We start from the raw sequence: 18,036 nt of genomic DNA on the forward strand, positions 1-18,036 counted from the left end.
TTCATTTAATTATATATGTATTTATTTATTTATTAAAGCTGTAAGATTTGTTTCTACTAAAATTCCCCATTGCTTCTATAGATTTAAAATTTATACATCAAATCGCATTCATACAAATAGTTGACCTTGAACATGTATTTAGCCTCTTTCTGAACCAAATTTGTCATTTACTCATTAGAATCTTAAATCTGACTTTAATACACATACCTCATGCTCATGGAACTGATCCAAGGAATGTTAAATAGTGTTTATCGAAGACTTGAATTTCAAAATTGTATAATTAAAAAATTCAGCCAGATGTGGTGCTTGTAGTGCATGTGTTTAACCGCAACGATAGTGAGGCAGAGGCAGGTTGATTGACATCATCCTGGCGTGTCTACATAGTGCGTTCCAGGTTAGCCAATTACACAGTGGTTGCTTGTCTTAATTTTTTTTGTTCTACTTTATTCTATACATCCTCAAAAAAAAACCACACCCAATATGTGTTTGTCTCAGTAGGTAAGATGAAGTCAGACATCGAAAAAAAATGATGCTACTAAGGAAGTCTTAAATACATAAGAAAGGGATGGAGCACTGTCTTCTTGCACTCAGGATCGCATGCTGTCCATACTTACCTGCACAAGAGCTATCCATACAAGAATGGATATGATAGCTATCCATACAAGAATGGACAAAATTCATGCACAGAGGGGGGAGATAAGTCCAGACCCTATGCCTTAGTCAGGAGCTATTGGTAGTTAAGAGCTGTTGCAGAAGAGAGAATCATTTCTCTTAAAGGATGTGGACACTAGCAGTTTCCCAGTGCTTCATGGTTTCATACCACGCACATATGAGCAGTGCTATTTGGACTTAGTAATTTATGTAAAAGAAGAAGGAGAAGAAGGAGGAGGAAGAGGAAAGAGGAGGGAAAAAAAAAGAAGAGGAGAAGGAGGACTTATAAGAAGAGGCATGTTGTCTCTTTGAGAGGCTTCACCCAGAAGCTGGCTCAGACAGTTACAGCAAACAGTGAGCAGAGCGTGGGAACTCTTACGGAAGAACAGGAGGAATGACTGCAGGCCCTGAAGGGGATCACAACTCCACAGAAAGTCCAACAGAGTCGACTAACCTGACTCTGAGTCTGAACCACCAACCAAAGAACATACACCTAGACCTTCCCACACATATGCAGCAGACACGCAGCTTGCTTTTCCTGTGGATCCCCAGAAACTAGAGCAGGGGTTACCCCAAAAGCTATGGCTGCATGTGGAACATGTTCTTCTAGCTGGGCTGCCTAGTCTGGCCTGAGTTGGAGAGGAAGAGCCTCGCCTCACAGAGACTTCAAGTGCCTGGATGCGGGGATACCTAGAGGGAACATCTGCAAGAGGAAAGGGGGAGTGGGGATTAGGGAAGGAATATGGAAGGGGTGACTGGGAGGAGGGCAGTGAGTGGGATGTAAAGGGAACAAGTAATAAAATAAAATTTAATTAAAAGAACATTTAAAAAGAAGAAGGACCAGAAGGAAGGAGAAGAAAAAGATAGAATAAAGATGATGATGATGATGATGATGACAAAATAATAAATTGGGATGAAAGGTACTAGAGGAGATATGGGTATATTTGGAGGGAAAATAGAGGATGGGATGCTTAAATGATCAAATTTCATTGTATATATGCATGAAGTTCTCAAAGAACTTAAAAAAATAGGGGGATATTAATATAAGACTTCCAGCTCGGAGGTCTATGCTCCCAGGATACTTGCTGGCCGCCTCCTGTGGGTGACCTGGTTGCTTCCCTTTCTACTTACCATGAACACTTAAGTCGTATCTTTTGTCAGTCATTCCGGCCACATTCACAGCAACACACACATAACGGCCTGTGTCAGACACATGAACATTCTTCAGCTGAAGGATGCGTCCTTCATCCAGTATTTCTACTCCTTTTCCCTTGGTCAGGGGGCGGCCATCTTTCATCCAGGTCACTGTTGGCTGAGGAATACCCTGCGCCTCACATTCCAAGGAAATACTTTTCCCACGGATGACAGTAATCTCAGGGCGATGGCCACCACTGTTGGATATCGAAGGTCGGACTTTGGGGGTGGAGGAAGAGAGAGTGAGAAACAATACAGGAAATGCTTACATCAATTCTAATAGGACTTTTCAATTTGAACTTCTGAGCCTCTTGCTTTGACCTCTAAAGAACTGGGACAAAGAGAATGTGCCTCTGCACCCTGGTTATATGGTAGGGGGATGCAAGCCAGGGTCTTGTGTATGCTAGAGAAACACTACCAGATGAGGTACACACTCAGTCCCAAGTTAAATGCAGTGCAATGTCAATACATGAACTACTAAAAAAGAATCAAAACAACAGACTGCATGATTATGAAATAAATTATGAGCACATTGTGAGATAGAATTCTTTACTAAGTGGGCTAATAGCTAAAAGAAAAGTATGGACCCAGGAGGAAAGAACACTGTATTTTTAAAGAAATGATACAGTAAATGATTTTGTCAATTATAACTCTGATTCACAGAAGTGTTCCTAGTACTACAAAGGTGGTAGCTTTGGGTTTCTTAACTTGTTTCACTAGGGATTCCTTTGCACCCCATAAGGTTCTATGTGACTTTGGATACATAGGCACATAAAACAGGTAAACAAACCAAACACTTGCTGATAATAAATCATAAATAAAATTATATTAGGATAATTCCTTAGTGTGTATATAATTTTATTACTTACCAAAGACAAAGGCCATATGCTTACTAATGAGACGGACATGCATTTATTTTTTTACATAATTCAACTTAAAGAGAGGCCCCATGGAGTCTGGGTTCTCCTGATATAAACCTGTGCTCAGTGTGGATTTAATGTCACAGATACAGCAACTGTCTGCAGCACCACGAAGGAAGGGGTAGAAAATCAGGGAGCCTCTGTCTAACTAGGAATGCATGGATGATGATCGCCAGAGACCAACTGCCAGCCTCATGTCTCCTCGTGGGAGTAAGGAAACTGCCAGGCTATGCCACTGAAAGTCTGTTCTGTTTCTATGCAGCTGACCTTGCCTAATCGATAATGAGTCTAAGAACTAGAAAGTAGAACTTGGCCAACTTGCACTCATATGTGTGTGGAAAAAAATGGGCCTGTGACAGTAAACCTGTGTTCTTGGGACAGTTCTCTCAAACATAAGCCACATGGCCTTGATCAACAGTGAAAATGTGTCTACGTTTGAATTCCTATACATACGAGCTATAAGCATCAGCTCTCCCTTATGGAGAGATGCACATAGAGATTCAGTGACATAATGCATGGCTTCAGGTACTCTGAAATGTCACACGGGTTATAGGTGACATATCCCTTTAAAATAAAACATTTTCTATATTTTAAACATAATCTAAGGCTGAGGCTGTAGCTGGGTGGGTAGTACTTGCATAGCATGCATGTGTGCTAGCACGAGCTTATAGACCCAGCACTCAGGAGGAGGCAGGAGGACAAAAAGCTAAAGGTCATTCAAGTATAGACCAAGTTTGAGACAAGATTGGGCTACATGAGAACTTATCAAATCAGACAAAGCAATAACTGCAATGAACCAAAAACACCACCATCAGCAACAAATACTGTGAAGTATAATCCTTTCTACATATTCCTCCCACCCAACATATTGCGATCATCTCAATGTGTATGTTACTAGTGGGATGATGGGAATGAACAGCTGTATTGATGGATGAATAATGGCCCAAAGGAAGCCACTCTCCTCTGGTTATGTCAGCATGATTTATACCACATGAGAGGTATAGCTGTATTACTATGACTCTTACAGCTCTAAAGAGAAATAGAAAGGGAAGATAAAAATCTTTAGAGGAAATCTGTATCCAGGTTGAAGAGGTCAATAACTTACTGTACACTTGCAGGTTATATTCTTTCTTTGCAACTCCAGCCACATTGGATGCCACACATGTGTAGAGTCCTGCATCTGCTTTCTCAGCAACTGAAATTTGTAACCGTCTGCCACCAGATAAAATGTGGACACGTCCTGCAGAGTCAGCCAACACCAGAGAACCTGCAATAAAACCCAAATGGAAGAATCTGAGGCAAAAATGTGCAGCTTTTGTATACATGCCCAGACAGGAACTTAGTTAATTACAAGTTACCCCAAAAGGTAGACAACTCTAGGATAAATATTTGCTAATGAAAATCTACTCAACTACAGACTTCAAGCCTAACATTTGTTGTAAAACTGCCATAAATGTTTACTTTAGAAAATAATTTAAGGATATTTGTGAAAAAAACAATAATTCCTTGAATGGTAGACTATTAATAATTAGAGATGTTCTATAATACATTTGATTAAAAAGCAAGGATTCAATGCAGAAAATCGATTTCTCTGGTAAAGAGCCTGAAAATGATCTTCATTGAGATAATACTGAAATATCACATGTTGGAAGTAATTACAAAGCAATTAGTATTTAGTATGCTAACATCAGGAAGGTTTCTCTAGTTAATTTTTTTGTTTATCTATCTATCTATCATCTATCTATCTATCTATCTATCTATCTATCTATCTATCTATCTATCTATCTTTTATACCTTGGTGTTTGCCTGCATGTATACTAATGTAAGGATGTTACATCCCCTGGAACTTTCATTACACACAGTTTTGAGCTGCCATAAGGGTGCTGGGAATTGAACCCAGGTCCTCTCAAAGAACAGTCAGTGCTCTTGTACTCTGAGCCACCACTCCAACCTCTGGTTTTTGTTTCCTTAACAAACTGACATGTTAGATAAACTATCTGTCTATCTATCAATTATCTATCTATCTATCTATCTATCTATCTATCTATCTATCTATCTATCTATCTATCATTTAAGACTTTCAGGAATACAAACTGACCTTTCTTCTTCCAGGTAAGATCTGGAAGTGGGATTCCACTTGATTCACATAGGAGAGTGACAAGATTCCCTTCAATGGCTGTAAGCTGCACAAGCTCATCAGAGTCATAAATACTAGGTGGTACTGAAAAAAAAAAGAAAGTATTGAATTTACAGTTTTTGTGTCACATAGGTTCCCTAACACCGTACACATAGTAGAAAGGGCTTCTACCCAAATGATGTATTAGAAAAGGTTGAATGTCACCTCTAAAGAATGCAATTAATTTCTAATAACAGAACTTCTTACTGTCATAGAAATTCTGTAACTGAAGTACCCAGAGTAGCATAGATTGTTATAGATATTTAAACATTGGTGTGAAATGCTGATACTTAACAAATCTGAAGTTGGCCTAGACACTGATGCCCAACAAGTTCTGACATCTTAGACACTATATATAACTAAAGAACAATAGGCATATAATGTCCAGTCAAGAACGGAGGATTTTACCCAAAAGGTGGACACTCAATTATTCTAGATTGTACATCTTTCTCTTCATTGGTCTGAAGCACTCCAAATCAGTCTTGAGCATTAAGCTTCTCTCAAGGGGTTTCGGTCTGAAGACTGACTAACCTCTCCCCTCCCACAAGGACACTGCAGTATTATCTATGACATGGAAGATACTCATTCTTCCAGGATACTGGGAGTTGAGTGGTTATAAAACCCATTCCATACCCCACTGAAGTTTCATCCTTACTCAACTACCTCTGGGCAAACAATTCTATTCTTCTGATACTCATGAATTTCAATTCATTTTTATTTTTTTATTTTTACCACATCTGTGAATCTGCCCTTCATCAATTCAGGAATTGGCCACTAAACTTGTTTTTATTCTTCCTCTTCATACCAAGACCTCCTGTCATTCTGTAGGAATGCTGCCTACTGTAGGAAGGCAGCATCCACACAAATAAATAACTAGTCTAAATACCCAGTGAGTCAGTTCTTTTGTATGTTCTTCCTTTTCTCCATCAGAAACTATGCAATGATTTTTATGTCATCTAGAGCATTCCTCCTGTATGTTCATAAATTCAACCACTGTTTGATGATTGCCATATTCTGACTTCTCTCTCAAGTGATTCCAGGTCTCAAGTCACCATCCTAATTGAATCTTGAGTCCTTTTGCCTCACAAATGTCTCCATATTCAGCAGTCTTCTCTTGTTTATTGACCTCTTTGCATCTTAGATTTCATAATCAAGAACTTCACACTCTCTTTTTGCCAGTATTCTCAATTGCCTGACTCTTCACTCTCATTTGGCAATATCTTTCCTCTAGACTCTACAGTGTTTACTGCCATCAAGTATCCGACAGTCAATGAGTGACACAAAAGAAAATGGCACCACCACCGATTGACACTCCTCTAAACTCATAATCTCCATTTCACCTCTACCCTTATCTATTCCTGTGTCTTCCATGAATATACATAGTTCTGAACCTAATGAAGACTTTGTCTGGACTCTAGATCATACAGCAAACTGATTGTTACATCAGATGTCATATGATGCTCGAGAAGCACCACCCATGTCAACCTGTCCAGAACTGTGTACAGCAGCTCTTCCTCGCTAAGAGAGACAGCACCACCCACAAGCCCAGCAGACTGAGGAACGCAGATATGTAGGCTCGGCTCATCTAGATTCAGTTTCTTAACCACATCTAGAGTACAGCTGCATTTTTTAAAAACATATACCCGAGCATCCCAGCTCTTCTTTAAAATTCTCTGATATGCTCTCTTACATATGAGTCAAATGCATTGGTTGAAGAGCTTTTGCCAAGCCACCCTCTCTGCCTTTTCTTTCTTCTGTTAATGGTGAGTGATGCTGAGTTCTCAGACTGAACCTGTTCTTCATGTCTATTACTGCTTTCATCCTAACCACAGTCAGTGCCTACTCAGACGCTTATGGTCTCAATTATACCACACGCAACCTCTTATGTCTTTTTTCCTAACACAAAATAGCTCTTGCATTTAAATTAACTGTTTAAAGAGCTTTTTAACCTGAAAATTTCCCCTTTCTCATTAGTCACTGCACAAAGAAACAGAGAAAGCATGAACATTTTCAAGTGATCCTATCCCTTATATCTCAAACGTCTCCCCTATAATTCATTATTGTACTTATTGCATTCTGTGCCCACCATTAAACTCTTTCCTTCAGAGGCATTAGCATATATATTAGTAAAGGACATCTTACAGTTTGTATCTAGTGGTTTCTCTGCAGTATGTCACATTTTCCATTAATCCATTCACCCATCTACGTACACATTTTTTTCAACTATGTACAAATTATTCATTGCCTATTTCATTTTTCTGGAGATATTGCTGTCCTTAGTTTTCATGTCATCGTTTTTAGCAGATTTTCCTCTTGTCTGTTTGACTTCCCAGTTTCCCACTTAGGCCACCCTTTTCTCTCCCCGTGTCCTTGGAAGACATTCCGTATAGCAGACTTCTGTCCACATTTCTTTAAGGAATCTTAGCCTCTATCTACATAGAGTTGTGTCTCTAGCTTTGTTTACATTTCCGATTGTGTGGTGGGTAACTTCACAGTGTTGGTCCACATATGCATCCAAAGCCTCCTGTCCCCACCTCCCTTGCTTTGCTAATTGGTTTCACCGGGCACTTCTACTGCATGCATGTTAATTTTTGTTCGTATCTACCTCCACCTCCCTCCTCCCCTCTCCTTTATTTCCTTTCCCCAACCCTCTTCTCCTCCCTAATGTTCTCTTTCACTTTCAGGTTTTCTGATTGTCTTGGTTTTGGAGTCCACATTTGAGAGAATGTGTGCGGCATAGGCTTACTTTATCTTACTTTCTAGTGATCATGAGTCCTAGTGTCCTGTCTGTAACTACCCCCTCGCCCTTCATAACTCTTAGCCCAGTGCTTTGTCCAAATTGGGAGGTATGGAAATAGTTTTCTTATTTAAAAGAAATGAAAAAGAAAAAGGTGAAATGGAGAGGCAGAAAAAAATGGGAAGAGCTAGGAATAGAATGTGTAATTCATATACACTCAGTATCAACTTCCAATATGGCAAACTGTACCATTGAAACACAGTTTCATCTTCTTACAGAGTGAGCAGTAGCTTTTATTATAATTTACTGCAGTAATATTAAAATGATTATTATTTTTAACAACTTATTTTCACACACATGTATGTTTTTAAAATTAAATTGTCCATCAAAATTAAGAGGAAACTTTCTCCACATATCTTTTTATTTTAAAATGTCCTTTTCTAAGTTAGTCAGAAGTAAAACTCATTTTTATCATTTCAGGGAGTGAAAATTTTAAATGAATAACTAAAAACGAGACTGTATGCCACAAAGAGAGATGCAAAGTGATATTTAAAATAAAGGTAAAATGTTGGAAATGGGAGCATTTTAAAACAATTAGTAGATGGTCATAACCAAGGCAGTGTACATTATCTTAGTAGCAAAAGTTAAATGTTTCAAGTGATAATAGCTTCTTAACTAGTATGGTAATCTCCTCTGCTGCCTTACAGGGCATGAGCTCAACTTACAAATGTAACATGGCTTTTTAATTTACTCTCCCTTGACAAACCACCGCCACTAGTGTCTAGAAAAAGCCCAACAGTAGAATCCTGGCTGTAAAGGCTCACAGATATGTTAGGCCAGAGAGAGGAACCACGTCACACAGAAGTCAAAATGACTTTTGGGTCTGGGCTCAGAGCCTCCGTTCACCTGTTATGAGGTTTGGATCAGTTCACTGAGTTGATACTCAGGAAACTGATCATTTCCATGTAAGCACTGCAATGGAGGAATGCATATTTATTATTATTATTATTATTATTATTATTATTTTCTATATTCTTTGTTTACATTCCAAATGATTTCCCCCTTCAGAGGAATGCATCTTAAAAACTGAAGCAGTAAGGAAAAGTGAATCAGGAGCTCCCTGCAGGGGTTTGACTAGAGCTCATTATACTCACCCCAGATGTTAACATTGTAGTTTTTCTCCGTTTTTCCAGCAACATTTGTTGCTTCACAGGTGTAACGACCAGTGTCTTGGGCCTGGGCATCTTCGATCTCAAATAAAAAAAAAAAAAATCAAACTCACGCTTGGAAGTCAGCCCACGCCCCCAAATTATATCGTCTATCAAAATTAAGAGAAAACATTCTCTTCATATCTCTTGATTTAAAATTATCATTTTCTAAGTGAGTCAAATGCAAAATTCATTTCATTATTTAAGAAAGTGAAATTTTTAAACAAATTATTAAAAATGAGACTTTACGTCACATTATTTTTTATCTTATCTTCATTTGTCTCTCTTAGAATTAGGCTGTTTATTCCTTGCCATTATAAATTGAAAGTATGTAACTTAAAAAAAATTGTTGGAATGCTCTCAGCCAAGAGATTGTGTTCAGTCCAGAAGAGGCTTTGGGCTTAGATTTTGAGCAATGCTGAAATTTTAAATTAGCCTACTCTTGACGCTGGATTAAATAAAATTTGCGCTATAAGATAGATATGGTTTTTTTTATTCTAAAATTTATATTATACACAGGCCAAGCTCCTTTCCTGAAATTGTCCCCCCTAGCTCTCAGTGCCAATGCAGGACTGTTATGTTGTGAGTCTGTGTCTTTAGATAAAGCAGCGCACCGTGAGGATAGATGCCCTTGAGGGTCAGGCCTGGCCCCAGATGCCTCCATTTCTCTCAGATTCTTCACAGTCTCTGACATGCAATCCAGAGCCAATCTATTATCCCCTCTCTGTTATAATAAGCTGAAATGTTTTAAAATATGTCCAAATAAATATTTTTTTCTTTTTTCTTTTGGCTGTTCTATCAAGTTATGTGTCCACAGCAAGACAAAGGAAACCAACATACTGTAGAGTTCAGAGGAAGTTTATAGACTGGGGAGGTTGGTTATTGGAAAGCAGGGATGAACATTTAATGGAGTGCCTAGTGTACTCTTAGCAAAAGAAAAAAAGAAAGAAGAGCAAAATTCCATTATTTAATTTAGTCTTTTGTGTGAGAAATATGCTGGGTATATTCTTAAGATAGTATTAACTAACCAGTTAGGGTTGGGTTCTGTAGAATGTCTCATTGCATGGGTTTTCTCTCTACTCCTGCCAATGGGACTTGTACATCCCAGGTGGTCTGGCATGGGTTCATGGAAGACATCAGTGGATCTAAGGATTTATTCCCCATTATCTAAAGAAAAGAACTTCTACACCCACTGAAATTTATGTTCATAGAAATGCCTTCCTCTGTCATTCAGCCACATCTAAGTGTTGAGATTTTGCCAGGTATGTTCTAGAACACTAGACTCGCCCTCTGAGCATGAGTAGTTCCCGAGCTTTTGAGCATGTAGCTCAGCTGCCTCATCCATCTTTGTTTACTTAGTGAGTCTGGCCTGACCTGTCCGTTCTGTATCACCATGTCCTTTATTACAGCCTCATAATTCCCAGGCTCTTCCCACCCCTTTTCTTTAGCACTCATGAGGTCTCCTATTCATCATGGTGCGTCTGTCTCCCTTGGGAAATGTCTTTAGCCTGTTGCCTTACCCACATGCAGACATTCAATACCATCCTAAATATTCTTGATTATCTGTAACAATGCCCCTAAATAAAGAAGCTATATGTAGCTAGTAACATGGGTTTTGAAGTTCCACTCCAACGTATGCTTCTTAGCAAGAGGACATGCTGCTCCTCTATACTTTCACTGTCACAGTTGTGCTATTAGCAGAATTTTACAAATACACATTGGGGTTATGGACATTCAAACCTTTGGGTTCCGTCAGCATAATTCCTTGGCCTTCTTCCAATGCCAGCTTGATTTGACTTGGATGAACTTTCTGTCAACATTCCCTCAAACATACGCTTTGTGAAGTTCTCCATCTTCTATGTCCTAACTCACTTGCTTTCCTTAATCAGAAATTTGTTCCTCTCTGAGCTATAAAACTAGGTTGTCTCCCAACATTCCTCCATGCAAGCAGAGCCTCACCTTTTGCTATCCCTCTCCAAATACTCAGTATCACCCCCTTGGTCGTCAACGCAAATTTATAGCAGTTCTGGACATCTGAGATGAAGTGGTTACAGAGATCTGTAACTTTGTATGGATTTATGTAAGATTACAGGATACAGAAGATATGAAATGTGTCCTAATTTTTGCAGCCTTATCCAGAGCACCTAAAGTAGGCTATTGCTGATTGTTTGAATTAGTATACATACGGAAAGTCATAAAGTACTTTTATAACATTTGTCCTTTTTTTAGATGGCTTCTGGCTAAAGTATGGATGGATGACTAAATATTTAAAATATTTAAAATGTAAAACTACCACCAGGGCCATTAGAGCCCTTAGCAGTATAGGGCAAAACCAGAACAGGGAAGTGGGAAGGGGTGGATGGGAGAACAAGGGTAAGGAAGAGGGCTTATGGGACTTTTGGGGAGTGGGGGGGGGGCAGAAAAGGGGAAATCATTTGAAATGTAAATAAAAAATAGATCGAATAAAAAGAAAAGAAAAGAAAAACAAAGAATCTTATTAGATACTAGAACATTTACAATTAGCATGTTTAACTGACGTAACACTGAAGCAATGCTCCTGGGAACTGGAAATGAATCTACAGCCTTACCTTAAGCACACTTCCATTATCAGAGATACTGAGACCTGGTCTCTTTAGCAGAGGGCGGCCATCCTTTAACCACATGAGAGTAGGTGGGGGAACAGCATCACTTTGACAAAATAACTCCACAGCTTGGCTAATGAGGACAGAGACATTCTGTTCTTCTCCCATAATATTGGGTGGAGCTAAATGAAAGATGAGTGTTTCCTCAGGATAAATCAGACCAGCATACTATGAATGTCTATTAATGGTCAGGTTACAAGATACACACAGAAGAACTATGTTGTTTTTAAAATGGAAAAGGACAATCATTCTTGTCTATACCATTGGCTTTATTTTATTCAGGGGCAGTGTTAAATTACTGATTAGTACATCCATGTGGACCAAAGATTCTACTTACTAGTTGTTTTCATTTTAAAGAGCTTTTGCAATTCAAAGTTTTTGCCAGTTACATCTAAGAACTGCACAGAGCTACATGGTATGTCTTGGGGCTTTCAAAATAGCAAATCACCCATGAAATATTTTGGAAACAACAATTAATTTAAAAGTATGATTTTAGTATTTATCTGTGGTCTTTTGCATAAAAAAGTTTCATATTTATTTGAGGCAACATCTTTCAGAGGTTGAGGAAGAGGTTGTAGAGGTTGTCTATCAAGCCCTCATGTCAGAGTGTGCAAATGTAAAATAGGTGACTGATAAGGATATTCACAAAATGCTACTGCTGACAGTAAAGCTGGTGTCTACTGACTTGTGGTTAGTTCTCCTTTCTGCCGTACTAACTTTCTATGGTGTGAAAGACTGTGGGGAAACTGACAGACTGAGAAGAGGCTACATCTTTATCAGTGAGCAGCTGTAGGGCATATTCACAATTGCATAAATCAAGGAAGTCTGTGGAAACTAACAAGATTAGCATTAGAATCCTCTGGCCTTAGGACTTGTCAGAGACTAAAATGTTCAGATAGAAATTTAAGAGAATTTTCTTCTCTCAAGTGTGTTGAAACAAACTGTGCTTTTTCCCCCGGGTGGTTTGGTGTGGCTTTGAAAGAGAGTAGGTTCCACAGGCCATGGAGGACTCATCTAGGCCTGTATACATCTACATTCAGAAAAGACAAATGATGAATAAAATCAGGACTTGCTACAGAAAGACCAATCTGAAAAACGCACAGGGGAAGACTTTTCTTGGCCAGTTCTCATTAATTTCCTCAACCACCAGGGAATATGTTTACAGTATTTTTTATGCGGCTATTGTTTGGGTTTGATTTTGTGGTCTCGGGAAAAACTAGCCTGTCTGTATTCACTTGGGTCCCAGAGGGCCTTCCAAATGCTTTGGTAGACATAAGATTATGGTAATAAAAATATTATTATAGTCTATGGGCTGCAGTTTTAGGCTCAATAACCCAGCATGTGGTAACGTGATCAATGTCCTAGACCCGACCAGCAATACTGTGTGTGTGTAGACACCAGAGTTCTCTAATGCCAGATCTGCTGCAGAGGAAAAGGGTTATGAAAAAAGAGAGACATCTGTGTGCTGTCCCTGGGTCCATGGCTTGAGAAAACCAGGAATAAATGAACTGTAGAAATGAAGAGGCCCCACAGAGTGCATGGAGCAGGCTGGTGGGGGCGGGGGACGTCTGTGCAGAGATCTGTGACGTTCCTACTCACTGAGAAGCACAGGGCATCTACAAACAGAGAGCCTAAGGCAACCTCTGAGGACCAGAACACGGTGGGGTTGATTTTGATAGGTGACACATTAGGGTGAAGATGCATGGATAGTCTCTTCAAAATCAAGAATACTATAAAGTGGCAAAATGGGCAATTTTAATGGCATTGTAAGGTACCATAAAAACAAGATATATTCATAAGGTTTGTCGAACAAATGTCCAAGTAGAATGGCCAAGTCTACAGCTTGATCACATTTTGAATTAAGTTTGGCTCTGTTGGATTAAAAATTATCACAACCATGTATGTTTGTCTGAAGTTCTTACTAGAATTTTTAAAGGGCATGCATTCTTTATGACTGTTTTAGACACCAAGGTATACCAAGATGACTGGTAGACCATATCTCATCTATGAATTGAGGTCACTGAAGCCCCAACTTTGTTCTGGGGCCTTATTCTGAGATGGAATCAATACTACGCCCCCTTCCAGACTATCTAGCTGCATTGTGAGCAGGGGAAAATAATGAATTTTATCTGAATTCGTATCTAGTTTAGCTTACATTTCTCAGCCCTCAACTCAAGCATACCGGAATGATCACAAAATGTGTCTCTTGTAAATACAGTTAAAGGCAATGAAGCATGGCTTTGAGGAGAATGCATAAGAGAGCTTTTCCAGCAGACATTCACTATAGTTAAATTATGTTCAGCTGCAGCCTGTAGTCTTTTTCTTCAGAATGCTCTGTAAAACACCCTACACCGATATACACATTCTAATTAAAATTTTATGTTTGTAGGTGTGTGCCTTATGTGTTGTTATATATGTGCTGTTATATGTGTCTGGGGTATATGCATATAAACCATGTGTATTGATATATATGTCTGAGGTATATGCATAGAAACCATATATATTGATATATGTGTCTGAGGTATATGCATACAAACCATGTGTATTGATATATGTGTCTGTTGTATATGTTTATGAGCACTGAAGCAGAATGGGAAGTGTCTCTATCACTCTCTCTCTGCTTATTCCCTGGAGACAAGGTCTCTCATGAGCATGGTGTGTTCTGATTGGCTACCCTAGCTGACCAATGAGCACCTAGGAGGTAGTTGCCTCTTTTAATCCCCCAACATTTGGGTTATAGACACATAAGATCATGCCCAGCTTTTTACATGGGTATCAGAGAGTTAAGGTCAACTTCTCGTGTTTGAACTCTTATGCTCTGATGAGTCATCACCCCAGCTCCAATTCCTTGGAACTTAAAAGTGTTAAAATAAATTAAACTCAAACATAAAGGAGAAATAGAATTTGACTTGAACTGGTTTAGCCAAATCATCAATTTATCTGTTTCGCCTTGTCAACAATCTCCCCTAACATCTATTCCAGTGCCCAGGCAGTGCACGTCTCACCGTATACTCTGAGGTCAATGTCCCTTTGTTTCTCCCCAGCAGCATTCACTGCCACACAGGTGTACCTTCCCGTGTCACTCATTTGAGCACTGGTCAGTGCCAAGATGCGACCCCCAGAGAGGACCTATCAATAAAAATAAAGCTAATTAACCAATACGAGAATAGCAGGCATCTTTTCATTCTCATGTGAGGTTTAAGAAGTATTCATAGAGGAATGAAAGACAACACAAACCAAACATAAGGGGTAATAAAAGCAGGTAGTTATCCAAAACTTTCTTGGATCAAATAGGTAAGACATCACAATAGTATAAACAAAAAAAATTAGTCATATGTATTGTTCTATTAGCCTACAGATCCAGCAATTTCTTTTAATATTGACATGAACTTCGTGACTTTTACAATCAATTCCCAACAACTGAATGTCAGAACTGTAAGGTAACCTTCTTTATGTTCGACACAAGCCTTCTTAGAGATATTTAGAGTTCAGTTTGAGACCACTGAGATAAGACAAAGATTGCAGTAAAACATGTCATAGAGATGGTGGTTCCACAGTGGGTTTCAAGGTGCAGTTTAATGCTACACTGTAGTCTATTAACTGTGCAATCACACTGCATCCAATGATATATATACATATTTAACTGATATGTATCAGTTAAATGCTATTTTATGGCTTAAAAATATCAGTGACCATTTAATCTGTTGGACAGGAACTGACAAACTTACTGAATGCACAGTTGACCCAAAGCTTCAATTTGTTAAAAAAAAAAAAATAACAAGCAATGCAGTCTCTATAAAGGACTATGAAATGCAAGCACAATACAACAAGGAATGAATGTGCACAGGCTTCTGTGTTTTTAACTCAGAGCCAGCTCACCGCCTTTAAATTTTTCTGAGACTCAAATTTCATTTTTCATAACATCTCCATTATAATTCCCCCTTAGTTCTTTGATGTTTTTATGGACACGTGTATGCTTTATGTGCCTCCCAAATTCATTATTCCCAGACATTTAAACAAAATTCTACCACAAATTTCCTTTGTTTTTTGTGTTGATGACTATTCCTTGTGCCAGTAGCAGGCGTGAGCAAGGAAAAAAAAAAAACTAGCGCTCTGTAGCAAATTGGTTAAACCTAACACCCACATGTGAGGTGTAGCAACTCTTAGATCCTGTGCTTTTAATGTGTGCCTATAGCAGGCATTTTTGGGTACACATGCACATATTCCTTTGAAAATAACATTTGTTAACGCTTCCTCTTAAATCTTTACAACATCTTCATGAATTTTGAGTATCCTGTGTTGAACACGTTGGTCATAAAAAAAAAAAAAAAAGAAGATACCTGTATTCCATTAGAGAAGCTAGAGACTGGGCTCCCATCTTTCAACCAGGTCAGACTCGGGGCAGGGATGCCCCTGGCTTCACATTCTAACCTTGCTAGATTATTCACCACCACCTCCACCGTGGAACTGCTACCTGAGATCGAAGGAGGCACTGAAACAAGGGAACAAACAGTAATGTGTGTTGTCACCATGGGACAATGAAAACCACATGCAATTCCCATAACTTTTACAAGGTAATTTTTTTCCTTGTTATTTTGGCTAGGTGTTTCATGTCAAATCTGACATCTAATCACAGTCATCCTGTGAATTATATAGAGCAAGGATCAGTGTCTCAGCTTGGCAAAGAAGATAAGAAAGTGTTGCTAGTTATTGTAAGAGGTCAGTTTTTTAGTGTCGTAGTACCTTTAAATTTTAGATTATTATTATTGTGTTTCTGTGTGTGTATTTACTCATGTGTGTGTGCATGTACCTGTGAAGGTCAAAGGACAATTTGGGAATGTCTGTTCTCTCCTTCTACCTTGTTGGGTCAGGGTCTCTCTTGTTCCTACCAGGCTGTGGACTTCATGATAGCTGGCCCTTGAGCTTCAGGGAGATCCTGTTGCCATCATCCATCTTGGCATAGGAGTACTGGGATAACAAGTGGGCGCTTGGACAGCAGGCTTCTCCACCCAAGTTCAGAGAGTGCTTATCTGTTTAGCTATCTCACTGGCTCTGAGTGAATTCTTATACTTGATTCCCAAGAGAGGGAGAGGGAGAGGGAGAGGGAGAGGGAGAGGGAGAGGGAGAGGGAGAGGGAGAGGGAGAGGGAGAGGGAGAGGGAGAGGGAGAGGGAGAGGGAGAGGGAGAGGGAGAGACACGGAGAGGCATAGAGAGACACACAGAGAGAAAAAGGTAGAGAGCTTGTTTGTACACACATACCTTTCTCCAGTGCATATGCTGTCATATTCTAATTGCCAATGTCTTTTAAAGTCATTTCTTTAAAACTCACGAGTGTTAGAGTTGCATTAACAAAGATGGTATTGTTATTAACTAAGAAAAGCATCACTAGTTATTTCAACAAGTAATCTAAAGTCATCAACAATGAGTGAGCACTGGGCCTTCAGTAGATGTCAGGAATAGGAAAGTTTACCAGTTTTAGAGCACTGAGTCTTTAAGTAAAAATGTCAACAGCATAGGTCTATTGATTATTCACATTATAATTTGATAAGAGCATATGATCATTATCCATGTGATCATTACCCAGTATGAACCTGAGAGCTGTAGCACTCACCATGAACTTGTAGGCTGTAAAACAATTCTGTAGCTCCTGCAGAGTTGATGGCTACACATTTGTAGATGCCAGCATCTGAGATCTGAGCACTTCCAATCTCGAGGATCTGCCCTCTCTTCAAGATGGCTGCACTTGCAGAGCCTGAGAGCGGATGGTTGTCTTTGTACCACGTGATAACTGAAGGGAGAAGGTGAGGAGGAAAAAGTTTCCTTTCAAAATTCAATCAACTAAGTTGAATCTGAAGTAAATATATTAAGCTGAATCTAACTAAATAATGCTTTATTCTTATACTTATTGTTTGAGTAAAATTGGCCTAGATATCTCTGGAGGGTTGATTTTTAAGAGATTGTAATTCTAAGAAAACTACTGAGTCAAACCAATGAGTTCTGAAATTGAACCAATGAAAGGTATTGTTTGTATTGTTTCTAATATGTTGGTAGTACTTAAAGGTAAATTTCTTAGCCTATCCCATTTACTCTATTGTGCATTCCTAGAAAATTGTTGACATGCCAAGTCAAAACCATCTGCCATGCACTATATTGGGTTCCATGATTTTACATAATTTTATCAGTTCACAAGAATAGCCTAGGAGTGACGGGCACAAGGACGACTGGGATTTAGGAGCAGCTTGGTTCATCCAATACCACTAATATTCTCTTAAAAATATATAAATATTTTTCAAAGTACACAGACATACATTTCATTGGTAAATTTGGGATCACGAGAGAGACAGGATGATAAGCCATTTGCATATTTGTACATTAAGCAGAACAATTCTTTCATGCAATTAAAGGCTACTAAAAAGTCAAAAACACGTTCTTCCCAATGACACTGTCACTTGAAATATACGCTATCACTTCTATTTGTTACAAACTGGTTGATATGTTGTATACACAT

The 18,036-nt window shown here is 38.9% G+C and overlaps 1 protein-coding gene across 1 annotated transcript in view; it reads right to left on the bottom strand.

Moving 5' to 3' along the window:
* The window catches only part of Hmcn1 (hemicentin 1), a 435,972-nt gene that overhangs the window by 123,975 nt on the left and 293,961 nt on the right, over window positions 1-18,036 (bottom strand). Inside the window, exons 38-45 of the mRNA XM_052199882.1 lie at window positions 17,140-17,316; window positions 15,869-16,020; window positions 14,534-14,657; window positions 11,475-11,650; window positions 8,833-8,929; window positions 4,864-4,986; window positions 3,871-4,032; window positions 1,783-2,064 (exon numbers count right to left, since the gene is read on the bottom strand). Of these exons, the coding sequence (XP_052055842.1) occupies window positions 1,783-2,064; window positions 3,871-4,032; window positions 4,864-4,986; window positions 8,833-8,929; window positions 11,475-11,650; window positions 14,534-14,657; window positions 15,869-16,020; window positions 17,140-17,316 (1,293 nt within the window). The remainder of the gene's footprint in view (window positions 1-1,782; window positions 2,065-3,870; window positions 4,033-4,863; window positions 4,987-8,832; window positions 8,930-11,474; window positions 11,651-14,533; window positions 14,658-15,868; window positions 16,021-17,139; window positions 17,317-18,036) is intronic.

The sequence above is a fragment of the Apodemus sylvaticus genome, chromosome 12 (genome assembly GCF_947179515.1).
Source record: "Apodemus sylvaticus chromosome 12, mApoSyl1.1, whole genome shotgun sequence".
NCBI lineage: Eukaryota > Metazoa > Chordata > Mammalia > Rodentia > Muridae > Apodemus > Apodemus sylvaticus.